Raw genomic sequence first — 27,641 nt, 5'->3', positions numbered from 1 at the left:
CTAATTTTGTCTCTAGATTTTTCTCACTTTGCTTTATTTCTGCAAACATCCTCAATATTTCTGTTCTAAATTCTGTTTCTTGTTTTGATGCTCTCCTATCTGTTGGGGTTCCCCCCTCCGTCCCTTTTTTTTGATTGTATGACATTATCGCTGGTCTCTGAATAACAAATATTCCTCTAACTATACCTGTCTTTCCCACCTTTCTCTGTTTTAGTATTCTTACCCTTACTAATTACAAATTCTATATTTAACCACCAATGAGCATATATCTAATCTCAAACATCTGCCATCATATAACAATAATAGAGAACATGAGTACTAATAGTGAAAATCAAAAAGAAAACCAAATCAAAAAAGCCAGAACACGGGATAGTACCTCCGGCTTCTTTCACAGTTCCCCTCTATTTATAATATTTGGTCTGTTATCTCTACCCCCCCCCAATGTCAAGGAAAGTTGGATGATCGCTGATTCTTAAAAATAATCAGTTTGTAGTCTTCTTGCCCCTATTCGGGCTAATCCAACCGGGATCTTCTTGCCCCTATTCGGGCTAATCCAACCGGGGTCTTAATGACCGTGAACCTTCTTTATAGATTTATGAGCCCGTGCCAGTCCCAATAATGATGATAAAGAGCAATATGACGGCAGTACTTAAAGCTTCCTATATAGTCCAAATTTAGATATCAATTTTAATATATTAACTGTTTTTAAGTTGCCTATTCTTTACTAATAAGCGTTCGTGTTCAGAGATATTAGTCCAGCAAGTAAAGTGAGATTTCTCTAAAGCTATCACCTTACAGATAGTCCAAAAAAAAAAAAAAGAAAAAGAAAGTCCAGAAGAAACTCAGCTGGAAATTTCCTCAGTTATCAAATAAGGCAGTGCAGTGTTAGGCACCTACCTTCGTGATAGACGGTCTATTTTCGCTCCCAAGAGAGTTTCTTATTTAGCTTTCCAAACAAAAAAAGTGAAAGGAGAGTGGCCACACAGCAAACGTATGGTAAAAGGGTGAGGTAGCCCCCCAACACTAGGGGTTATTTTATGATGTTTTATATCCCCAAAGTTGAACGTGTTTTTTTTAAAGCCACTTAAATATGGCGTCCGCAGCTCCGTTCCTTTTCTGCCTTCCTTTCCTCCGCAATTAATATGGCGTCGGAGAGTCTTCTCACTGTTTAACTTTTCCACAGGGTTCTAAACGTCGATCTTCTCTATATTTTCCGGTGTCTCCTACACTCTAGAGACTGGGTTCCCCTCTATCATGCCTCTTCTCTGCTCCCTCTTGACTCCCCCCTTTCCTTTTAGAAGAGAAAGGGTTTCTTTTTAGACTTTTAACTTATAAGTCCTGAGGGAGACGGAAACAGTAACCGCTAGCGGCAACTTACTTTCTCTTTAGGCTCTGCTCGCCGCGCTGCGTCTTTTTGAATGGAGTCAAAACCACCGCCGAACTCGAATTTACCTCCTGTCACTCGGAGACTTCCTTGTTGACCCACTCGTTATTAATGTAAATATCTATTTTACGAGTCCGAGTTTCTTTATATCGAGAGCGGAGCGCTATCCCTCGCAGGCTCGGGGCTTCGCTGAGTCGCCGTTGAAATCGCCGCTGTAATGGCTGCTCAACTGCCTACCGCTCGTTCCGTCGCACTCTTCACCTTTTTAGGCATCCTGGTCTCAAGCTAGTTAGGGCTTTAGAACTAAACACTTTGGATTGTGTGCAGGATGGATTAGCATTCATCATGTTCCATATAAAAGAAGAGTCACGCGCTTCCAACAAAGGCTTTGGTCAAGAGTCTTACTAGTGCATTTTGTGTCTGTTTATGATCTTTTAAGGCAGAACCATGTAGTGCATATTACAGGGATGCAATATTGATTTAACTAAGACATATGTAGCTGAAGCCAGGACTGCAACAGCCTAAGCTGGACAATGACACTCCTGGCTACAGTTATCATCTGGGGACCCCAGAACAAGGCTGCATCCAGGAGAATCCCCAGGCTGTAAACTATATTTCTTTTTTTCTGTAAGGGGAGTACTACCCTGTCCAAAATGAGCTAAACCCTCATCATTGGATCAGCAGTCCTACTAGCCTAGATTGCACCTATCTTTTCTGGGTTGAACTTCTTTTTGTTAGCCCACATCTAGTTCATTATCCGACCCAGATAAAGTTGAGAACCTCCATGTCCAGATGAGATGGGATATAGCTGTGCATCATCTGCAAACTGCAACAGGAATTCCAAATCTACAAATATATGGTATGTGTGGTAAACAGGAGCGGAGTTGGGAAATGAGGCATGTGAACCTGAAACTCACTCTTGGTCTCCCTATATGAAGGTTCAGATTGGGTGGAGTATATGATGCTGAACAGGCTGTAGGAAGTCCTCAAAAAGCACATTTCTATCACAGACAGTTTTGAGCCATTACAGTTGTCATCCAGGTACATTTTCAACTTATTTGTCCAAATGTACTTGAATGCCCTGTAGAGTGAATGTAATTTATACTGATACACCGGAGGATTTTAAGAGTACTTTACCTGGCACAGTCTGGATGGGTTGCTCATTCTGTGACTTTTTCATTTATATACTAATATTACAATTAACTTTGAAAAATGTATCTTGAGACATCAGGCTTTGATTTTTGACAATTTCACACACACACACACACACACACACACACACACACAATCATTTTTGGAGTCAGACATGTGGCCTTTCTGATATTTTTGTATGGATCTGCAATGCCATCCGGTGGCTGGTCTGGTTAGTGTGAGATTTATGCATTCATTTTCTATCTGTTCTATTGTTCCCATTGTTGCTTAATAGTAAAGAATAGTAATATATTGGGATTTCATCTACTTTAGCTTTCACAGCCAGGTTATTTCTTCTGGTAGTAAAGCTTTCTGTTTACAGAAGGCAGAGAGCAGTAATTATTGAGATGATCCCATAGCAGCTATTTATACAGCATGTGGAATGCTCTCAAAAGCTACCCTTGGTTGCATCTAGTGGTTTTTAAACAAATATGATAGGAAATATGCAGAACATGAAAGCAAGGGAATTCTGCTTGCTGACTTCAGATGAACTTGCATGCTAGCACTAGCAAAGCAAAAATGCAATATTAAAGCAGAGCAGCTAGCTGTGAAAGTCGAAAATTATGCAGGTAGCCTTCATTAAAGCAATTGTACCATAAATAAAACATGTATGAGAATAACTTTGATTGCTTCATAGACCACTTGGGCATTTAAATAACCAGTGGACTGTTCAGTGTGAACTAGGCTGCGTCTTGCCAATCCAGGTAATGATTAGAGCTGAATGGAGCTGGAGCAAGAGTTGTGGGCCCAGAGTAGTTCCTGGGGACCAAAGAGCAAAAGGGCTTTTCCAGGAGAGAGGAAGGAAGGTTGAAAGGACTGAGGTTCATTTTGAACATGCAACATTTCACAAATGATATGCTTGCAGCAGTCCTATTTTTGTTCTGAGGTTGTACTGCCTGGAACTTCACCATGACATATTGCTAAAGGACTACTTTATCCACTCTAAACATGTACTCTGCAACGTTTTGTTCTCCACTGATTTAAAAGCTAAGGAGCACTTGTTCATCTGGATAGATATATTACAAAAACATTATCCAACAGTATTCAATACCCTGGCCATTATATAATTCCTCCTCTTTCCTTTCCTCTTGGCTTCTTATTTTCCCTTATTATCTGTTGACAGTAGTAATATAGCTCATAGCCCTATTCAGGTGCTATTGTCAGAACCGATGTAAGGAGGAGTGGGGCTGTGCAGGCTAGCTATGTTTATATGCACAATGGCTTCACCCCTCTCTGATGGGAGATTCTTCATGTGCTCAGCTGAATGCACACAGAATTCTCCACAATAACAGGGACCCTGCACTATTATGGAAAGAATTTGAAGTGCATTCAGGCAAACATAGGAATAGTCAGTGATGGAGCCAGAAAATGAGGTCTCCTCCTTTCACAGACTAAGAATTTAAGTTGCTGAAGAGGGGAATTCCAGGTCCTTGTGAATAACCTTAATAGGATAGAAGAAGCATGATGCCTGACCATTTTAGTACACTGTTGTGAACTGCCCTGGGATCTTCGGATGAAGGGGGGTATACAAATTTAATTCATAATAATAAAATGGCAATAATAATAATAATAATAATAATAATAATAATAATGAAATCCTTGTAATATCGACGAATGTAAGTTTGACCACTGAATCTGCTAGGTGCATTTAAAAAATCCAAAGAATAATTAAAGTACAGTGGTACCTCTGGTTACGTACTTAATTCTTTCCTGAGGTCCGTTCTTAACCTGAAACTGTTCTTAACCTGAAGCACCACTTTAGCTAATGGGGCCTCCCACTGCCGCCACGCTGCCGGGGCACGATTTCTGTTCTCATCCTGAAGCAAAGTTCTTAACCCAAGGTACTATTTCTGGGTTAGCGGAGTCTGGAACCTGAAGCGTATGTAACCCAAGGTACCAAGTAACCCAAGGTAACCCAAGTAATTGAATACTACCCTCTCATCCACATCACCATACCCCTTAGGTACATGATATTGCAGTTTCACGTCATCCAGATGAAATGTGGTGAGAACTATCAAGGTGTGGGAAGCAAACCTGTGTGCTGCAGCTATTCTATGTTATATAATGAAGCCATTATCCCAATTCCATACAGTGAATTTGCCTGCTTGCTATTGAGAACATAAGGCCACACTGACAGATTGCATAGCTTGCCATTCCCATTATTCTCACTTGGTTCTTCTGAAAATTAAGAAGTGTAAAATTAGTCTCTTCTTTGAATGAGAGATTGTGGACAAAGTGATAATTATCTCACCAAAAATCTAGAAATAAGCACATTTAATTAGCTCTTTCCGTTTGATAGCCTTTATCTTTCTGCTGCACCTTTAAATAAAGGTAATTATTTAAATATCTGGAGTCTATTAAAAGATGCATTAGCATTGGCATTTCAAAGTGTGAAAAAGCCTTGCAGCAACAACTAAACGGGAATATAAAATATGTTTATCCATCCATCTATCTATCTAACTATCAAGTCATTCATTCCCATATAGTGACTTTCGCATGGTCCAATTACTTATCATTGCTGCCTGGCTTGTAGTACAAAAACAAACCCACTCAAGCAATAAGAGAAACTGGGAAAGAGTCCAGGAGGCGAGGCTGCAAATAATTTAAAAAGTAAATGCAATGTTCACCAGAAAAAGATAATACAGTACTTATCTGAGGGCACTGGGAGCAACCTTTTAGCGCAATGATTCTACCATTCCGCTTATGTTGTAAGTTCTCCCAACATCTTCAGGTAATGGAAAGTTTGAAAACATTTCCTTGGTTGATTTCCTTCAGGTGAGACCAGTGCGACCTTTAATGTTTTGATGGGCTGTGAGAAAGTGAGATTGGGGGGGGGAGGACAGGATAGGGTGTAATAAAGATAAGAAAGACCATTCTCACCAAGCTCAACCCCCACACCAGGACAGACTCCCCCTTCAAGAAACACAGCTGGAGCGCCACACATTCAATTTATGGGCATCAGTGAAGTGAAGTGGCAGGCTCTGCTCCCCTCCATCCTAAAAGCACTTTGACACATGTCTGCAATGTGCCAGTGAAAGATAGGGGTGAAGCTTGCTTCCATGAGGTTGTACCTGCCCAATATATGCTTACTGAATGTGCAGTCACACCTCTAAAAGGGGATTTAGATATAGCATGCATATGCCATGTACAGCTTGCTAAGGCTCATCTGAAAGAATATACGTTCATCCAAATAATCTTGCTCAAGCATCGTTATTATGCCTAACAGCAGTAATATGAAATTACTACTACTGCTGCTGATGGTACTGCATGCATAACACCAGCTTGATATATCTGCCATGTACTTTAGGTATTTTGTTACATTTATTAAACAATATGTCTGTGTTTAAAACCCTGTTATGATGGAGATTTGCAACTTTCCTCAAATAGACAGCTTGTCACTGATATAGAAGTAATTATTTAATTAGATAAATCATCTCCCTACTCACTTTTTCTTCCTTTCCTTAAGAGCATCTCAGCAAAGACATTTTGTTTCATACAGCCCCAAAATGCTACCAAGGAAAGCTGAAATAGATTTCTGGTCCTCAAACCATATTTATAGCAAACTGGGTCTCATACTTGACACACCAGCTTTACTTGGTATATACTGTAATTTACCAAAATAAACTTGGTTTAAATTCTCAAAGGGAGTGCTTTAATCCTGTCTGTGTATTTTCAGAGAAATTGGAACTGGTGTAAGGAATGAGTAGGGGAAGCCCTCATACTATTCAACATTAATCTGCGCTGCAATATTCCTTCAAAGGGATGTGTTTATTCCTCCCAGTTCTGTGCTTCAGTCCTTGTGTAAAGCAATAGTTTTCACTAACGTTTCATTTCCAAAAAAGAAAAGTACTCTCTCGGGCTTACCTAGAATTTCTTTAACCCTAGGCATGTTATGTGTGTGCAGGACAGAGAGTTGGCCAATTGCAATGAAAATCCATGCTCACATACATCCTTCTCAAGGCTGGCCCAAGATATTTTGCTGCCTGAGGCAGATGACAAAATGGAGGCTACTCCCCATTCTGTATATAGAAGTCAACTGGAGTGGTAGCTGAACCTTGTTTCAACACTAGTGATGGAATACCTGAAGCAGCAGCCTGCTTTATGGAATCTACAACATGCCATATGGCATATACAGCTCTATTCTCCTCACAGCATTTGTCACTTGAGGTGGTCACCTCATTCTGCCTAATGGTAAAACCTGGCCTGACTCCTCTCTTTATTACTTTATATCTTGAAGTTGAGCCCTGGCTCAGGTACGTTTCCTATGCTTTCTGGTAATGGACTAAATTAGAGACGGTTAAGTCCAGTCAAAGGTGACTGTGAGGTACAGCGCTCATCTCGCTTCAGGCTGAGGCAGCCTGCGTTTGTCCACAGACAGCTTTCCGGGTGATTTGGCCAGCATGACTAAACTGCTACTGGCACAACGGAACACCATTACAGAAGCCGGAGCACATGGAAACACTGTTTGCCTTCCCACCACAGCATTACCTATTTATCTACTTGCACTGGTGTGCTTTCGAACTGCTAGGTTGGCAGGAGCTGGGACAGAGCAATGGGAGCTCACCCCATTGTGTGGATTCGAACCGCCGACCTTTTGATCAGCAAGCCCAAGAGGCTCAGTGGTTTAGACCACAGCACCACCCGCGTCTCCCAAGTGAACTAAATTAGAAGACAACTGTTAATGGGTTAGCCTCATACCCACACACTCCCCTCTCATGCTCCTTCACTCAAGAAAAAAAAATAAAAGGATTATGGCTTGCTGTCCAGGTTTGTTAACTACCTAGTGTTAGAATAAAACACAGCCCCCCCCCCAAATTAATACAGAACATTAAACCCCAATTTAGTAAAAACATACATGTGAAGGTGAGAGGAAGAGGAGTGTGTGTTTGAACCTGAGGCTCACTGCAGCCTAGTCCTGAACATCTGCACCATAGTTCAAGATAATCCTTTTAACTGGGTTAGAATGGCTCTAAATTCTGGTTAGAAATTTTCCCCTTTGCACTACAGTGCTTACAATTTGAGAACAGAGCAGTAGCAGCAGCAAGTAATAATGCAAGCAGATTGAAAAGGATAAAGTGAACTAAATGTAGATCATCCCTTATCTTTAACGGTTGTGTAGAAGGAGCTCTTCTTTAAAAATGGAGGAGAATGATATACAATCCACCCATCACGTGTGTCAGTGTTTCAGTTGCCATGCCCCCCAGGGGATTTATATGCACTTACATCAAGCTATGGGGCATGAAGCTCAGTACATGATGAGAACTGGGGGCTAATCAACATAGGTGAATACAATCTTGGTTTGCTGCCATTGCTTTTTTCAGTTTCGGGGGGGGGTGGCATATGCTTCACTGCTCTTAGACCTTTTCATCTCCAAAGTACTGCAGTAGTCCCGGCATTGGTGGAATGACATCCTCCACCACCACAAGTTATTACAGTCAATTGGCAGGCAGTGCTTTGGGGACGCAACCCCTTCACGTTTTGTTCCCTAAGAATCTGCTGATTATGGACTCACGGGACCTGTGTGCAGGGTAAACAAGTAATTAGTCAGGCAATCTCCAGGCTTTAATCAGGGTCCCCAAGTCACAAGTGATAGCAGGAGTTGCTTTGTGTGGGAGGCAGAGAAGTTGAATTTGCTGAGACTAAAGATCACTGGGAAAAGCAAAGTTACATTATGCTTGTTTTCCTAAATGTTTCAACACATTACACAAATGTTACAGGCAGGCAAGGAATAGGGTCCTCCACACACCCACAAACACACACACACCCCCTTATGTTTCTGCTGAGTGCACAGTAACTGACTACTTAATGAAAAGTTCAAGGAAGTTCAGAACCTTGCTGAATGGTAGCAAAGTTGCCTTTCTTTGAACATATTGGAAAGTGTTAGGGAAATAACACTTTCCCACTGTGGAGACAGCCAGCTGCTACTGTATTCTCTCTCTTTCTGGTGTACTTTGGCAGCAAATTTCTTTTACAGCTGTGATTATGATTTGCATTTTGAGAGCACTGGCTTAGGAATGAGAGATGTTTAATAGTCCTGGCAGTTATTGATGTAAATACTTGAAAAGGTGGTGAAGATTCCAGTGTCTTCTGCTTGTGAAGCAAATACATTTTAAATAATACAGTGTCACCATCGTATAACAAAGTGAGTAGTATTACAAGTATTCTCTTTTATAGAATACATACTACACACGGCATCAATAGTATGTTAACTTTTTTCTTATTTGGATATTATTTGGATTTGTTTTCTGTATTATTTTTTGCAACCTTTCAGAGAACTTGCTCATAATGGGATGCATAAAAATGCTGTTAATAAATAAAAAATTAGGTTAATTGTGCAATTGTCCATATTATTTCCTTACAAAATGCAGGCTAACCCTTTCCTTTCACATTGGGAGTTGGCCAACTTTCCAAGACCACCTTCTAGTGGTGAGTGTGGCAAAAGTCAGCATTGTCACCAATGAACACTCGTGCACCATGCATATTGACACACTAAAACCACATTCTCCCACTCTCACACTGCATGCACACACACACACACACACACACAGAGAGAGAGAGAGAGAGAGAGAGAGAGAGAGGCAGGAGTTGCCTCCAGAATTCGAAACTCTCATTGTTCTAGGTGCATTTTGCAACAGGGAATTTCATGAATGCAAGCAGTTTCTGAGTTCTGGCTGCAGTACTGCGCATAAGACTTTGGATTAAAACTGCCACTGCTGGAAGAAAAGGAAGATTTTTTTTCTGCCTCTCCACTTCCAGCCACACTCTGAAGACTGGAGAAGGGACTCTCATAAGAATATTAGGGGGACGGGCAGGGGAAGTATGGCTTTGTTTTTTGCAGTCTTCAGATGAGGACTAGACCATGTGAAAAAGGAATATAAGATTTTAGCTGTAGTTCATTCATTTTCAGCTTTGCATTCTTGTTATAAAAAAGCACACCTAGACACTCCATTGTGTCGCCCTTAACATAGGTTTAAGATGCCATTTAAGCTCTTAGCTTTTATATATCAGTTTCTAACGCTGGTTGCCAATCCCCCCACCCCCACCAATAAACAGACGACGAGGAAAATGTTTCTTTGTAGTGCATTTTCTTCCTATTGCAGTGCTGGTCTAGGAGAAATTGACAGCTCTGTCCTAGCCCAGCACTGCAACAGGGTGGAAAAACAGCAGCATTGCAAGAAGGTAAAAGCTTTTTCTTGCAATGGTGCTGCAGGAGCCAGCGAAGAGGGGTTTTTCCAAGGTGAGAAGAGGCATCCAAGTTTGATAGAGGGTAGCCTTGTCTTTGGCAGCCTGTGCAGTCAAGCTTCCAAATTGCATGTGGAAACTACACATAAAGCTGTTTTTCCATAAGTGTGGACAACGAGGTCTGGGGCCAGCAAGAAATAGTGACATGGATAGCCCCCCCTTCGCCTTTCATGATTGCTGATCATTTGAGAGGCAGTGGATGATTGGGAGTACATAACTGTAATGTGTAAAATACATACAAAGAAGTGGAGGTATGGGAAAGCATTCTTCATATTGCATTTTTCAAATGTATTTTACTAATCCTGTGGTTGCTCAGCCAAGTGTTTTGGGAAAAAATATGTACAGTGGTACCTCGGGTTAAGTACTTAATTCGTTCCAGAGGTCCACTCTTAACCTGAAACTGTTCTTAACCTGAAGCACCACTTTAGCTAATGGGGCCTTCTGCTGCCGCCACGCCGCCAGAGCACGATTTCTGTTCTCATCCTGAAGCAAAGTTCTTAATCCGAGGTACTATTTCTGGGTTAGCGGAGTCTGTAACCTGAAGCGTATGTAACCCGAGGTACCACTGTATAATCAATCGCTGACTCATTCAGACGGGACAATGTAAACTGTAATGCAGATGTAACAAAGCAAGCATGTTCCCCTTTCTACATCCAATTTCATTGGAATTGCTCCTTATAAACTTAACTACTGAACAATCAATATTTGTGGCTTTGGGGGACTTTTACAGGATTTATTAAATATATTGATTTGACAGTAGTCAGCCATATGATAATAAATTGATATTTATTCAGCATGCGCAATGAGGATTTTATTGATGTAAACTGCCTTGTGATTTGTAGAATTGTGCTGAAATTATTTCAGAACAGCGAGAAATCTCTATGGGTGATATTAGAATTTAATGCCTAAAAGCATTTGTATGTTAATTTGCATGAGGGTTTTTTCAACTTCTGTACAGTATGAGAGAAATCTCTTGTTGAAAATAAATATCAGGGGAGAACAAATACAGATTTAATCTTCAGGAAACAATATGTAAGCGTGAATGATGACAAGAGTCATCATGTGGGAGGAATTTGCTTATTCATAACTTTGGCAAACAGGAAGGGCCCTTAGTCATTTTACTGCAGTATTTGTATGTCATAGTGAAGCATAAATCTTGTTCATTCACATAGTTTGGCAGGTTATGATCATCTCAGAATTTTTTTTAATACATTGCCACAAAGTTATTGGTTGGATCTACTTTTCCTGAATGTCACAACTTATTTTTTGGCACATAAGAGAGGAGGTTAGAGATAGTAAGTTATGACCAGTGCTTTTCTTCTAGAAAAAGAAGGTTGCTGGTACTGTGTACCCTTGAGTACCCCCAGAAAAACAACAACAACACAGGTTATGACTCCATCAGCAATGTTAGTTTTAGTTCACATTGACAAACCCCTCAACTGTCTGACAATGATTGGTGCTCGAGATGCAACAACTATTTTGGCTTTGCCTTCAAATTACGGTATTTTTTTCCATGAAGATTCCCCTGGATTTAGCAAGGTTATAAACCTTGTAACCATCCGATTGTAGGCTAGACACTTGCCGTTTGCACTCTCCAAAAACATGGATTTGTATCACTGAGACTAAGGAAGCTCCAGCTATGGAATGTCAAACATGATGGGTCTAACAATAAAAGAAAAGCTGCATAACAGATGCAAACTCCCAGATGATTATAAATTAGAAGTGCCATAGATTGCACTTTATTTATGCATGTGACTGCACTTACTTTTTATTTAAATCTACACCCCATTCAAGTTGCTCAGGGATGGGGAACCCTTTTCACTTTATGAGTCACATTCCCTTCTGGGCAACCTTATGAGGGCCACATGGGAGTCGTGGGTGAGGCCAGGGGCCAAAGTGGACAGATCATTAAATATAGATTTTACCTTTGTATAGCAGGCTAGTTTTTTCACTGCCATATTCACCTTTCTCTCTTCTATGCTGGCATGCAAGAAGCATTGCCAGAGTTCAAGGACATACTCAAAGAGGGCTGGTGTGGAATGTAGCCTGGGAAAAGTCCTGAGTTCCAGGTAAAAAGGTTGATTTGGCTCCCAAGCCTGAGGTTTCCCATTCCTATTTTATGTCAGCTGCGTCCCATTGCTGATAGAGGGGGAGAGCGTGGAGAGACAGGAGGAGGTAACTAGGCAGGAATGTGGAACAACAGAGGAGGAGCCTAGTTGCAGTAGAAGCCTGAGCTCTGAGAACAAGGAGGAGGAAGGGGAGAGTTAAAGGGAGAAGACACAGACTGACAGTTTAAGCTCAGACTCAGAGGGAGGGCCACTGGAAATAGCTCAACCCATGACACGTAGGCACACAAGAATTAATGAGAGGCGTGAACAGGAGAGGAAGCGAAAGTGGGGCTTTAAATGTGGGAAGAGGAAGGGGCGGAACTCAGACTTGGCAACAGCTAATTTGGAAGCAGACGCTGAGTGACTGAGCTCCAGAGTGATTTGTGTGTTTTGAGCAATAAACCTGAGTTAATTACTGCCGGAGTCGTCTCGCTTCTGTGGGAGGGACCCAACCATTACATTTTATCTTCACAACAACCACAAGTTGACTGAATTAAGTGATTGGCTAAAGATCAACCAGTAACCTACATGGGGACTTGATGGTGAATGCTGAGTACCCTAATAGCCAGCGGCAGAGCAAGCCAGTTGGGGGCCTGGGGCGACGCACGTGCCCTGCGCCCAGGGGCGGAGCCAGATGGGGCAGGAAGCTCCGCAGGGCCTCTGATGAGTCTGCCTGCCTCTTCCCACTCAGCTGCCCTACAGGCAACAGGCAGGCCATTTGGGGCAGCACAGAGCCTGCGGGTGCCCAGTCCACCGCATCACTCCCAGGAGAGATGCGTGACTCAGGCACGCTGCAGGCCCTGCGGTGAGTGCCGCCCGTCATTTTGTCACCCTCCTCAGTGGTGACAACTGGGACAGCCCATCCCCACCGCACCCCTCTTCCTCCTCCGCACTAATAGCTCAGGTGTGCTGTGCCATCTCTGTGACGGTTCTTGATTAGGTACTGCTGCAAATCTTAGCTCACTGCACTGTTCTTCTTTTACTTTAGCTTGCTGTCTATTAAATGTCTTTGGCATATACCAGTTAGAAGCTTTATAGCAGATCTCGGCGCATTTGTGCATTAAATGTAGTGACCTCTAACTGCACTGTGAGTCCACCGAGGATAGTTCCTGGAGATCTGAAGACTCTGTTTGTTTCAGTTTTCCCTTTCTTTAAAACAAAAAGAAGAGAGAGAGAGAGAGAGAGATGTAGCACTTTACATTGGCACTCCCAATACAATTTCCAAATGTGATGCCAAAATTGGAAGCAAATAAATTACAACATTTGACTTAATTTTTAATTAACTGAAAGTCATCACTGCAAATTGTGTCTTCCATTACAAGCCAGAATTCTCAACTGCCAGACCTGAAATAATTAAGCAATATATTATAATTAAGAAATGTAATTTTAATTTAATTATGATATATCATACAACTGTTTCTGATTTAGTTGACATTCATTGAGAAACTGCTATAATATCCAATAACACTCCAATATGCAGCTGACTTTTCATGTTTTGTTTCAGAGTATCTGGCAGTCTCCAGAACCCATAGAGGTGCTGTTTCTCTGTTTGGAAACAGCAAGCTTGCAGTGAAAATATTTGTCACCTAGGTTGCAACCCCCATGCACACTCACTTTAGGAGAAAATCCCATTGAAATTGTGATAACTTCCTTCCAAATAAACATTTGTATTCATTCATTCATTCATTCATTCATTCATTTAATTTGCATACCACCCTTTATCCAAAGATCTCAGGGCAGTTCACAATGTAAAAATACAATGCAATGAAGGTGTGAGGGGAGCTTCCCTCGAGAAAGCATTTCACAAATGGGAAGCCATTGCGGAAAAGGCCTTGTGTTTCCATCCTCTGGGCCTCTTGTGGAGAAGGCACACAAAGAAGGGCCTCAAGTGGGTTCAGGTCGCAGGGTCTAGGTTGGTTCATATGGGAAGAAGTGGTCCTTGAGTTATTGCAGTCCTGAGCCATTTAAGTCCATTACCAAGGCATGACAATGGCCCAGCACATCCACTGCCACACCTGCAGATGTGAAGGAGAAGTATAGCTGTGTGCCACCAGCATATTGCTGATATCGTACTCCAAAACTCTGGATGACCCCACTCAGGATTTTCATGTAGATGTTAAATAGCATGGAGGTTATAATCAAAACCTGGGGAACCCCACATTTAATTCCCATTAGCCAGCATGGTCAAAGATCATGGGAGCTGCTGCAGTTCAGCAACATCTGGAGGCCCACAGGATCCCACCCCCAACCTTGTAGGATGCTATTGCACTGTGATGCTTTTGTAGTATTTGGTTCATTCACTTGCACACACAAAACATAAGCAGAGGCAAACAGCATTCACAGACCTAAAGGTAAAGGTAAAGGTAAAGGGACCCCTGATCATTAGGTCCAATTGTGGCCGACTTGGGTTGTGGCACTCATCTTGCTTTATTGGCCCAGGGAGCCGGCGTACAGCTTTCGGGTCATGTGGCCAGCATGACTAAGCTGCTTCTGGTGAACCAGAGCAGCTCACGGAAATGCCGTTTACCTTCCCACCTGAGCAGTACCTATTTATCTACTTGCACTTTGATGTGCTTTCAAACTGCTAGGTTGGCAGGAGCAGGGACCGAGCAACGGGAGCTCACCCTGTCGCAGGGGTTCGAACTGCCGACCTTCTAATCAGCAAGTCCTAGGCTATGTGGTTTAACCCACAGTGCCACCCATGTCCCTTACTGCACAGACCTACCAGGCAGCAATTCTGCCTCTGTGTCTCCCTGCCTCTGCTGCAAAAACTGCTGCTTTAGTCCCTTCACACATGCACACCTTCCATCTCTCTTTTGCTTGGGAGTATCAGATGTGCCACTGTCTCCAAACTCTGGTGGCTTTCCAATCCCAAACATTCCAAAGAGATCTCTGTATCAATAAAATAACTTTAAACGATTAGCTCCCATAAGGAGACATTGGTTACATATTCCCCATACATTTAAAGCACGTAAAGCAGCCCCCCCCCCCGAGTCTAGGGAACAGGAGAAATTGTAGCTCTGTGGGGGGCAAACTACAGTTCTCAAGATTCTTTGGAAGAAACCATGTGTTTCAAGTGTATGGTTTGTACATTGGCATTGGCATTCCTGGGCAGTTAGAAGGGGAAGAGGGAATGGGAAATATCATTGAGGAATGTGCCTTCTACTCATGTAACTGTTGGATTCTAATTGCTTAACCCTCTCTATTCCCTGCCTCCTGGAAAAAGTAAACCAAGATGGTACATATAGCACAGTGATTTGATGTGGTGGGTAAAATACCAACATACAAATAAATGGCTTGGATCCTGTTTTGGTCACTCATTTGCTACATAGGCTTTTCAACCCCCACCCCACCCCCAGTGCAAATGTTGAGCCAATTATCTCCCTTTTTGGAATTACTGATATCACACTTTGAGATGCAAGCATTTGTAGAGTCCTGACTGTTGGAAGAATAAAGAGTTATAATTTGATTCAGTTACCCATTTGAACACTTCCAATGGCATCCAAGGGAATGCATGGGTAAGTTAGATGACATAGAATTTGCTTGTAACTTGTGTATTTATCTATCTATCTATCTATCTATCTATCTATCTATCTATCTAGCTGGTGTTTCTTGAATCTCTTGGTTTGATGTGTCTTTCATTTTATTCATTTGGGAGGAAGGTATTGGGTTGGTTTTCTTTTTTTCTTGTTTTAGATAATTTCCCAGTGGGATGCTACAGGCTTAGTTCTTTCTGGAAGAGTGCAAACAATAGTATACACAGAGCAATAATGAGTGATTGTTATCGCTCCAATCCCTTTTCTCTCTGGTTTTCTGAAATTAAAAAAGAGAATTATTATTCAAATGACTCTTATTTAGGACATGGCATATCATCAGAACAGCCTGTTCAGAACTAAAGCAAACATTTGAGCCAACCCTCAGGCGCTATTCGGATTGTTCTAATCAAAGCTCCACGAAAGTGCTTTGCTTTATGCTATAGCTCAAGTGAAGGGATCACAAAATGCCCATGAAAAAAGCATTAAGTTGAAAGTATGTTAATGTAGGAGTATATTTATTTAAACACTCTGGGTGTTCCAGTCTGGAACTACCTACTGATGCGGTGGTTTCATCAATATACCAAAGAGAAAAGTAAATAATTCAACAGAACATCGTCTGAGGCAAATGTCAGTAGAAGGAAAATTGCCTTCAATAAATATGGCTCAAGAGTAAAACAGAGCCGATTTTCCAAATAATGTACAGTTTTGCTTACGTAAGGTGCACCAGTGGTTGCAGAGTTTGGGAAAGCTTGAAGGTGTTTTAATTATACTGTTGTAATTACTTCCCATTTTAGCAACTAGCAGTGCTCTGAAACTTTCCGTACCAAGACACAGATACAAATAATTATGCAAATGCAGTCAAGTGTTTGTATATATGGAACTGCTGTCAGTTAGTTTACTTATACTTTCAAAAGGAAAGGGCAGAATCCAAAGTTTAAACAACAGATGCCTAGCCATATTGAGATATCCAACAGAAATAACTGTTCGTGGCTCAGAAGCATTGAAAAGGAGTCGAGACATAAGAAAAAGCATCAGCTATTACCTTCTGGAAAAGTCTCTTTCCCTGTGGCCTAATAAATATTGTATGAACCAACATGAAGCAATATGGTAATGATGTGATATTTATCCAGTGAGCAGGTGCACCAATTGCAGTTACTGCTCTCTAGTTTGTTGTTGAGCAACAACAACATTTTAACCTTTTTGAACATTCCCCTCCCTTCCTCTGTTTTGTTTTCAATCTTAGTTTCCCTGGGGACTGAAATGGCAAAAGAAAGTCAACACCAGGCCCTAGCGGCGCTACCAGGCACCACTGTTGCTGCTGCGCTAGCAAGCAATGTCACAGAACCTGCGGCTCCCGGAGGGAAGGGGGGGCCAAAAGAAGATGCATTCTCGAAGTTGAAGGAAAAATTTATGAATGAACTGAACAAAATACCATGTAAGTAAAACCCAAGCTGGGTAGAAAATGCTATCATAATTGCTACTGTTGGCGCTCACAAACTGCTCAAGAAATACACGTAATGGTCCTTCATTAAATCAGTGAAGCTTAAAGAATGCTATTTATTAATTAGCTTTCTTCTACTGCAAAAAAAGGCATATGCATGCTTTGATTTCTTTAAAGATCTATATTTGCCTTGTGTTTAAGACTCTCGAGATAAATTGCAGGAAGTGGCACTGATAGTATGGATGGGATCAAATTCTGCTTGTTTGGTAATCCAACAGACTATGGCTATGTATACACTATGCCTTTAAGTCTTCCCCTCAAAGAATTATGGGCACTGTAGTTTCATACTGGTTGGTGGGAACTGGAAACTCTGTGAGAGGTAAAACCACAGTGCCCAGAATTCTTTGAGGGAAATGATACAGTGCGTTATGAATATGCATTAAAGGTATAGCACGTACACAGCCTAAAGCTGCAATCCTAGGCATGCTTGCTAGGGAGTAAGTCCCATTGAACACAGTGGGACTTACTTGTGAGTAATCATGAACAGGATTGCAACAAGAAGTAAAAAAAAAAAGTAGAAGGAAGGAACAAATTTAGAAACTGGTGCAGACATAACACATAGGCATGGAACCAGGCTCTAATCATGATCACGTGACATGACATGGTTCCAGTCACATGATCGTGACTTGTCTGAATGAAGCAAACGTCAGACTCCTATTTCAGTATAACAACAAGCCAACAATAGCTGATGGATACTCCTGCTCTTCTAACACAAAGAAGAAAAGCAGGGGCAATCTGCTTATCCTCAGCAAGGCATTAACCATGGATACATGTGGTCAACACAGCCAGTTAGTGCTCACCAGCAATAGAGTGGTATGAGAATGGCTCCTTAGCCAGTCATGGGGTGGGTAGCTGTTCCGGCCTGTCATGGCAGGCTCCTATCCCCAGGCAGCAACACTGGGGCTAAGCAGCCACCAGTTGCGTGTGTAGGTCCCCAGGCCACCACTCAAATAACTTCACACATAACACGTAATTTTAGTTTTGGTTTTTTGGGTACTATTTTGGCCACAAATTTATTAAAATACAAAATCAGTGAGTGGTTGTTTAGACACTGGTTATGACTATCTGTCCCCCTGCCTGGGACAGAACTGACATCCCGAGGTCCGATCGGTAGCCAGTAGAAGGGAAAGTCAAACTTGGGGGTCATTTGAGCTAAGCGTCGGACCCACGCCGCTCACCCCAGCAGCTCCCCGAAAGCTTGCTGGCCCTGGTCCCATGACAGGGATTCCCATGACAGGGATTGGACGAAATCGTGGCAGTCCCCAGGATTCCTTTAACAGAATTCCCTTCAGTGCAATAGGAGGGGCAGGCACAGCCTATCCTGACCCCTCCACCACCAACATATTATAACCAATGCCTAACCGCCACACGAGCTCTAACGCTCGCCGCCAACCACTCACAAACCCAACATGAACCCAATTTAGTAGCCACCGCATCCAGCAAAACATCATTCCCCAAATCGGAGAGGTGCACTCCATCTGCCCGGTAAAGGGCCTCAGCCTTAAAATTAATGTCTGGGTGCGAAATCACCAAACCACCCAGCTCCAATACCTTCCCGCAAACAGCAGAGTTAATGCGCTTCCTGGCCTTTTCAGCGGCCTCCGGGCGGGAAACACCGCGCCAGGTTTGCCTCTGCAACAGGTGAGACCAAATTATTCTCACTGAAGGTAATAAGGCTGCCAATGCTCCAAATCCCTTTTGGATTGAGGTGTGTAAAGCAAGGCAATCAATAGTTGCCACATCATTTCCCCCCAGCTGCACCATTATGGCCATAGGGTGGGGAGGTCCAAGAGCAGCCGGCGACCAATCAGCGGCATAAACTCTCCCCATGACATTCCACGTCTGGAAAACCATGACACTTTCACGTGCTGTGGGAGGCCGAGACACGCTCCCCTTGCAGACTGCCTCGCTCTGCTGCCAGCCCAATGAACGATGCTGTGTCCCACTATCCAGACGGGGACCAGCGTGGGATCTACAAGGGTTGAAACAAACAAGCATTAGTACCGAACTCAGCATTTGTTCCGCACATAACCCTTGAAAGCATCTGATTTCCATCTCCCCAAATCCTTGATCCTGGCGGCTGAGAAGCCCCAATGGGCCGCCATAGTCGCTGCACCTATGCGAAAGGAATGAGGGGCTAAACCAGAGGCCGAGATCCCACAAGCAGAGATGGCGACAAGACGCATGGTTTTTGTGAACTGGTGTCGTGCCAAAGGGTGACCATTTTCATGCATGAGTAGGGGGCCATCCCCAGGAGGTCTCAAGGCCAAGTACTTCCTTACATCCTTGACTGGGCACGGGCCCACCTCCCCAGTCGCTGGGAGGCGGACAACCTCCCCCCGACCCAGCTGGTCAGTTTTGAGGTTGCACAACACAAGTCTCAACTCCAAAAGGGAAACGCATATATCCTGAAGGAGCAACCCACGAGAACCAGCAACTTCTAGGATCGAGCCAGCCCCCAGGGGAACGAAAAGCCAAATATTTCTGGTATCCAATAACAGGGCAAGGGCCCACCTTACCTGTGACTGGAAGCCTGATGATGGCAACCCTGCTCACTAGGTCTGACTTAGAGCTCCAGACACTTGTGACCAGCTCCAAAGCAGATAAGGAAAAATCCTGAGGCAATAAGCCTCCAAACTCTCCGCCCCGTGCTGGCTCCAACATAATTTCCCCAACCCTCAGTACACCAAAATTACAATGGAATACTGAAAGAAGTCTCGTCTAGATCTAGAACCAGGAGACAAGTCTTAACTTGTTGCGGATACTGCATAGGTCAAGATTGACCGGCTTCCTGCCTGCAGTCCTGTGAAGGCTGGAGCCTTTTCCAACCTTCCGAGACCCTGCGCACGACACACTTTTAGAAGGGTCTCTGAAAAATTAAAGCTTTACTCTAGCAGACATTGCAGCGGACTGAATTCTGATAGTTTTAACAGTGCATCCAATCTGCAGCAGGTGGGCCAATTACTGCAGGTCCTGCTCAGAGGATGGAGGCAAGTTCCTCTGAATGGCCGAAGACTGCCAGCTAAACGCTAAGAAATCAGTCCAGGCCTTCTCATAAGACCTGAAAGCAGAAGGGGAAATGTAAGCTACTACTCCTCTTAATTATCAATTGTTGCCAAAGCGCCACAGGAGCTCCAGAAAATCCGGCTATAGCTGGGCGTCCAGAGCCCAGGATCTGAAGCTCTCCAACTGAAAACGGGATAGAGTGACAGCGAAAACATTAGATGATCCCGTAATAGTGAGCAGAAATGCAGTATTAAACCTTAAGCAGTGCAGCTGGAAAGCACATAAAAGGGGGCGGAGACTCTGCCAAAGCATGAGGACCGTTTTGCCAGGACCCTCACACTGCCTGGTTATCAGACCAAGGCAGACCCGATGGCCCTGTACTCCTCAGTCCAGATGTGCGCTGACACTACAATGGGGAAAACTCAAGAAAAGTTAGGTCACATGTGATTGCCTTGCCCTGCCAGGCTCAAGGCCACTGTACAGGATGATGAAGGGACCCCGGGCCATGAGACCACCTGGCCAAGCAGGAATGGAAGGGGCAGCCTGGAACAACCACCCTGCATGCCAATTTTTTAACTGACCTAGCAATGATGGAATCTGACAAAGCAACATTTGCTATCAGAGGAAGTATTACAAGAATAACGTCCTTCGCGGCACACAGCTTTTCCACAGGCAAGCAGAGGTATGAGCAACGGTATCCAGCTAGTCCCCAAATACGTTAAAAGGCGGCAGTGGAGCCACTGTCCTATCCACTGCCAACGGAACACCCAGCTCCTCAGGGAATAAAAGGGGCATTCATTAAGCCAAGCAGAGGCTGGTGTCACATGAACCAGCCAGTAAGATAATCCAAATAATGGTACCCCCAGTTAAACGAGTCTTGACTTGCAAAGTTCAATCCAGAAGGACGCTAAAGGACTCAAGTGCTGCACAGCCTATAGCACAACCCATTGGCATCGCCTTATAAATGTAAGGACCATCCAATTAAAGCCCAACTACTTATAATCTTGAGGGTAACCGGCAGCAGCCTAACAGCCAATTCAATATCGCATAATGCCAACAAGGCCCTCTTCCAATTTGTTGGTAAGCTCAACTGCTTGATCCAAAGATGCATATTTCACGGAACAATTCCAGAGAGTCATTCATTGAGGTGCCTTTGGGATGCAATAAATATGGATTATATGGGGCTTTCTTAGGAACGATCCCCAAAGTGGATAAATGAAAATCAGGAATAGAAGGAGAATCAAGGGGATCCCACCATACGTCCCAATGAAAGCTATTTCCTAACCTTCTTACTTGCTACCACAGGTAGCTCTCTGACTGGCTTTTGAGTTGCTGTATTCTGAGCCACTGGCTGAAAAGCCAGAGGAATCCCAAGCCTTGGGAAAACCCTTCCCACAAGACCAAAACCACTGACCCATCTAGATAACCTTTTAGACAGGCTTTCAAGGAAGATATTTTTATGGAAATATGGGCGAGAGGTATTGAGTTATTGCTTGCTAGCCCCCAGCCCCCACTTGGGCAAAATGCCCTGCCTTGTGTTGCCACCATGATGTGTAAATTTACAGGGCCAACGCTGGCCAGAAACCCAAAAAGTCCCAACAAAGCTCCTCTGGGCCAGCTTCCTGCATACCAGCTTAAGGTTCTATTGCTCAGGGAATTTCCATCTGAAATGTGGAGCTGTGCAAGTGGTCCACATGTCCCCGTCCCTGCGATCCTAGCAAGCTGAGGGGATGATGGCAGCCCTGCATCTAACATTCCCATAGTGAATTGCAACTTAAAGAATAGTGGGGTGGAAGCGACCCTGAGGATCATCTAGTCCACTCTCCAATAATAATAATAATAATAATAATAATAATAATAATAATAATAATAATAATCTATTTGTACCCTGCCCGTATGGCTGGGCTTCCCCAGCCACTCTGGGCAGCTTCCAACAAAAGATTAAAATACAGTAACGCAGCAAACATTAAAGGCTTCCCTAAACAGGGCTGCCTTAGATGTCTTCTAAAAGTCTGGTAGTAGACATCTGATGGGAGGGAGTACCACAGGGCGGGTGCCACTACCAAGCAGGTGCCCAGTGACTTGGCCTCTCACAGTGAGGGAACCACCAGAAGGCCCTCGGCGCTGGACCTCAGTTTCCGGGTAGAGTGATGGGGGAACATGCAGCTGTCCCAAACAGGGACCAATTCTGCAACCTAGGGATTACCGGCACCATACGCTGACCAGCTGAGCTATCCAGGATGAACCCTAAAGACCCAGGTATGACATACCTGCAAGGAGGTGTAAGCATCATCCCTGCTCCCCTTTTCCCTGCTCCTGGATCGCCGCCTCTGAAGACGCTTCCTTCTGGAAGAAGGCACCTAGGGCATCAGCAAGTCAACCTCTGCAGGAGAGGCAAGCTCTGGAGACATCTGCAAAGGCCCTGTCATAGTCTGCAAAAAACTAAATGTGAGGAACTGGTGAAACCAATGCTTTGTGCACCACATGGGGAAGCTATTCAGGCCGGAAATGCTGCCAGAGGCCATCAAATTCTAGGGCCAAGCGGGCCAAGCCCTAAGATCACCTGCTAGGCCAGACATAAATGTTTCCAATGAGATAACAAACACGAGGCAGCCCACCGCCTGTCCAGGTACCCCTGTTTGCCCTTTAGAGGGAAGCACGCCCTCAAGAAACCCAAAGTTCTTTTTGGGAGCAATATCACAAGTGGGCCGAACTACCCAGCAACAGACTAGTCCAAAAGGAGCGGCTTGTTTTGTTTTGTGATAACAATGGCTAAGTGGGGGATATGAACCCTGACTCCCAGGTCCTAGTCCTGTACTCTAGCCACTAAGCCACAATGGCTCGTCTCTAAAATGGCAGTTGCCACTATCAGGGAAAAGCAAACTTGAAGAAAATGAACTTGTTCAGAAACAGCATAGTTAAAGAGCATACACAGAGTGCACTGGAGGCACAGAGAGCCTCTGGCTCCACTCTGTCTGCCTAAGATATACATTAGCAACAAGTGAGCCTGCAAACAAACAGATAAATGCTTATAGAGAAAATGAGTCACATGTCACAGAGACTTATCAATTTACTGTAGCAGGCTTAGGCTTGAATGATATGTGCAGGCCGTGAAGGCCTCCCTGCTTCTGCTCTCTGCCTTTTATAGTCTCATTGCAATATTAAAGGAACTCAATATAGTGCTCCCGCCCAAGGCTAGATTAAAACTCGGCCAACAGCACTGCATGCACCCAAAATAAAGCCAACCTTTGGGGATACTATAAACGAAAGTGATTCCAGCTAAGCTGGGAACAGCCCTGACTAGCCCCACAATTAAACAGGCAAAAATGGGGGAAACCTTTTTGCAAAAGAAAGCCCCTAATGGGGGCTCTCTCCCTATTGGGAAAGGCAAGCAGCACTCACAGGTACAGGGAGAATCTTCCCACAGGGCAGGGTAAGGGGTGGGGTGAGAAATCAAACAGGAAAAAAGGGAAATTAAATTAATTAAGGGACTAGAGAGGATTAAAAAGAAATTTAACCAGACAATGAGAAGATTGCTCCTGATCTGATGCACTCTGTAAAGAGAAAGCGAAACCAGAGTGCACCAATATTTAAAGACTATGGTCCCACCCACCCAATTTGCAACATACAATTTGCCCCAGCAACCTGGTTATCCAATCACAATGCCAGGCAACAACTATTAACCCGCCTGGCAACAAGAGGCCTGGCCTGGTGGCCCACACCGCAACACGTGCTCTCATTTATTGGAGAACACGCTTTGTGGAATCCCTTGGCTGGCTGCTTGGATTGGCAGGCTTTCCTGCCATCCGTCTATTTGAATTCTGGCCAGTTGAGCAGGCTTCACTCTGGTCCACCCCCAACCTATAAAGGCTGGCTATGCCTGACTGTAGGGACTGCAGTCCACAATTTAGTGTTTATATTTGCAAAGGATTGGTGTTTGTAATATGTTCTTTCTCACCTTCAGGGTTGGGGATGCAGCAGGCTAATAATGAATGAATAGAAAAAGTGTTGGTGACTCAAAGCCACACTATTACCATCACTGTTTAGCCTCTCCTGCAACAGTCAAGCTTGCCTGTTTTTACGAAGAAGGAAAAAAAGTGGGAAAGAAATATTAAACTAAACTAGAAAAAGGTTCTTTTTCTAACCTGAGGCCAAGTAAAGGTTTCATAAAGTAGTGACAAAATGGAAGTGACTTCAGAACTGAAAATTTCAGGGGAAATATCATTTACTAGGCTTGATTGATTGGTTTTCTTCAAGTCGCCTGTGTGTTAATAACTCAGCTGCCACATTATTATTCTAAAGGAAATGGAAAGAAAGCTTCTTATGGATCACCACACTTCAGGTATTAGCTGCAACCAAATCCAGTAACAAATAAGTCAAATACCTGTAGTTAATTCTGGCAGGTTCAAAAGGATGTTAACTGCTATTAGATGCTGAAGAATTGAGCCCCCCACCCATTTCACAGTTTTTCAGTCAATAAAAATCAAAAAGCAGGTATGATATTTATAGGCTGAAATATGCCTTACCCCTTTAGAAGCAAAAAGGGATTTTAAAGGCCACAGTTTGTATCTCATTGCTAGCAAATTTTTATAGTATGGATTTTAGTTTGGACCCTCCTCCCCCCCTAAAAAAGGAAGTCATTAATTGCAATAAATTAGCACAACAGAAAACTTAACTATGTAGGTTCAGACTATAGCCACTTATTTGCCCATAATGGTATTACAGTTTTCTCTCCAGTTTTGTAAGTGGAGTGTTCAGGCATTTGTTGCTGACAGTTTAAATGTTCAGGGTGGCTTGTCACATTGATCTTTATACTGTGGATAAAATAACCTGCAAAATTAAAGCATGGGGATGCTATAAAGCAGGCTCCCTCAAACTTGGCCCTCCAGATGTTTTTGGCCTACAACTCCCATGATCCCTTGCTAGCAGGACCAGTGGTCAAGGATGATGGGAATTGTAGTGTCAAAACATCTGGAGGGCTGAGTTTGAGGAAGCCTACTATAAAGCTACTGAAGAAGAATGGTGCAGGGTTATGCATGCACTCTGGTTGTGAGTTTCTGATTAGTGTCTAACTGTGACCATGCAAGTTTCCTCAACTTTGATTGGCCACAGAAAAATAGTTGTACTCCAATACTTCTTCCCCCTGCCACACAGGACATTTTCAAGCAGTTTTGCAGCAACAAGTGCCATTCCTTGGCTTTTCTTAAATAGGAAGGCCCTGTAATTAATGTTTTCTATCTAAATCAAAAGGGAAGATGCTTCAATAGTACATAAAATATAAATATAATAGTTGGGATGGATAAATCCTTAAGTCTGGAATATATAAAGAGTTACTAATGAGGAATAGTATGGAGAAGAGAGCAGGGGATAGGTAAAAATAAGGTAAAGGTAAAGGACCCCAGACGGTTAAGTCTAGTCAAAGGTGACTATGGGGTTGCAGTGCTCATCTCCCTTTCAGGCCGAGGGAGCTGGCGTTTGTCCACAGACAGCTTTCCAGATCATGTGGCCAGCATGACTAAACCTCTTCTGGTGCAATGGAACACTGTGACGGAAACCAGAGCTCCAATAGTACATAAAATATAACTATACCATATTGAGAGGACAACATCCTTTAGTCTGGAACGTATAAAGAGTTACTAATGAGGAATAGGATGGAGAAGTGAGCAGGGGATAAGGAGATGTAAAAGTTAAAGGTCCAAAAAGGTCTTTGGTTTTTCTTTTAAACAGTGGTAATATCCAATTGGTGCCTTTGCACTCATGGAACAGCTTTTGTTGCAGCAGACCCTTCCACTGATGGAAGTGGAGGAGAGGCATTTTTTGCCCAAAACACTATCCCACTATCAATATTTACAAAAGATAAAATTGCCAATCTTAGCTGCTTTTGTATATAGAATAGAAAAGAGTGTCATTGTGTCTTTGCAGCAGGCAATTATTATTATCAGATGTGAAGGAAATAAGCAGCTATCCTATCTTTAAAAGACATCTGAAGGCAGCCCTGTTTAGGGAAGTTTTTAATATTTAATGCTGTACTGTTTTTAACATTTGATTGGGAGTCGCCCAGAGTGGCTGGGGAGACTCAGTCAGATGGGCGGGGTATAAATAATAAATAAATTATTATTATTATTATTATTATTATTATTATTATTATTATTTACTAATTTATCTGCCCTTCACCCAGGGCAGGTTACAAAATTAAAACAGCCCTGAGAAAGATAGTTTTTAAAAAGGAGGGAGTAATGGAGAGTCCTTAACCATTAGCCAAACTGCTCACTTTTGAAAAGTCTTGGGAACATTCTAGCTGACACTAAAAGCTAGACAAGAATGACACCTAATTCTACTGCTATCATCTACGAGGCCCTACCTTGGGCAGCCAGAGATCTAAACACTGCAATAGATGGCACCTGAAACTAGAAGAATAAGATGATGAATAGGAAAATGAAATCATTTATATATCACATTGCAATTGGCAACACTGTACATACTTTATCTCACTAATTATTATCTACCTGTTTTGAAGCATTTCTGAGGTAGTAATATGCTTATTAAAATTGAATGCCTATCCTGGCAAATAGGTGGTGCATGCCTACTTTTGTGACAGGATTTTAATAAGGGTCTCCTGAGACCCTCAAGACCTCCTCTAGCACCTCACTGTGATTATTGCTGGAAAACTAGTAAAGTGACTGTGCTGATGTTTTGCTGCATTATGAACATGTCAAGTTATGCCAGTTCCTATTAAATTGTGCAGAGAATTAAATTTGCAGCTGGAAAACTGTGACAATGTACTTCACTGGTTTATTTTTGAGGCTGAAGTTGGGATTTTGAACTTTAAAATATTGGTATTTTATATTAGAACTAGGCAGTAAAGCTCTGATCCTGCAAGTGCTGGGTTTGTGTAATTCACATTGTTGCGTGTTCAGACGCAGAAACCTTCCCCTAAATAAATTCACTCAAATTGTTGGTTTGGTTTTTGGCAGAATTTAGGCCACTACTTTATTGATTACAGAAAGTGACTGGTTGCATAGGCTCTGGTTCGACTAGCTCCCTGCAATGCAGGTAGCGCTGACCCAGGGCACCAGCATAGGTCAGCCAAGGGTGAACACCTGGATAAGCGGAAAGCCGGGAACAGGCTATCTCCGCCATCCAAATGTTCCCCTGGACTCAGGCACGGGCACAACTACCTCTCAGGGGTTGACCAAACCATCGAGTCCCTGGATTCCTTTAACAGAATGCCCTTCACATAGGGATGGTGAGAGCATTCTCCCATCCCTATCACCTGAAATAGAGCCTATCCTCAACCTTACAAGTTGTGAAGATTTGCTACACGGCAGATGAAACCCAAATGGCATCAGCCAATCAGCCAAGTGGGGAAAACTCCTGCCATGCCCCTGTCCTAACAACAGACGACACACGACGGCATAGCAAGATCAAGCGCAACAAGCCCTAAAGGTAGGGAGAGGTGGGTAGGTTTTCCGAATGCATGCGCCCAAAGAGGAAGCTCTGGTCACGTGCATGGGTATAAATAGGTCTCTTGAACCATTTGGACTGCATCCCATTGGCCAGATTGTACCCAACTTCGAGGGACATACCAATCGGGTGTTGTGGCTTAATAATTGTACCCACCCACAACACAGGGTGTCGATTGTCCAGGTCTCACCACAATACATGCCCTCTTT

The 27,641-nt window shown here is 43.2% G+C and overlaps 1 protein-coding gene across 4 annotated transcripts in view; it reads left to right on the top strand.

Annotated features, from left to right (window-relative positions):
- The window catches only part of SYT1 (synaptotagmin 1), a 347,729-nt gene that overhangs the window by 202,311 nt on the left and 117,777 nt on the right, over positions 1-27,641 (top strand). For all 4 annotated transcript variants that reach the window (XM_081878593.1, XM_081878590.1, XM_081878592.1 and 1 more), the window contains exon 3: positions 16,705-16,896. In XM_081878593.1, coding sequence (XP_081734719.1) covers positions 16,722-16,896 — 175 coding nt within the window. In that variant the 5' untranslated portion in view covers positions 16,705-16,721. The remainder of the gene's footprint in view (positions 1-16,704; positions 16,897-27,641) is intronic.

Source organism: Podarcis erhardii (genome assembly GCF_964252035.2).
Source record: "Podarcis erhardii genome assembly, chromosome: 10".
Classification (NCBI taxonomy): Eukaryota; Metazoa; Chordata; class Lepidosauria; order Squamata; family Lacertidae; genus Podarcis; species Podarcis erhardii.
This window is presented reverse-complemented; position numbering and strand designations above follow the sequence as displayed.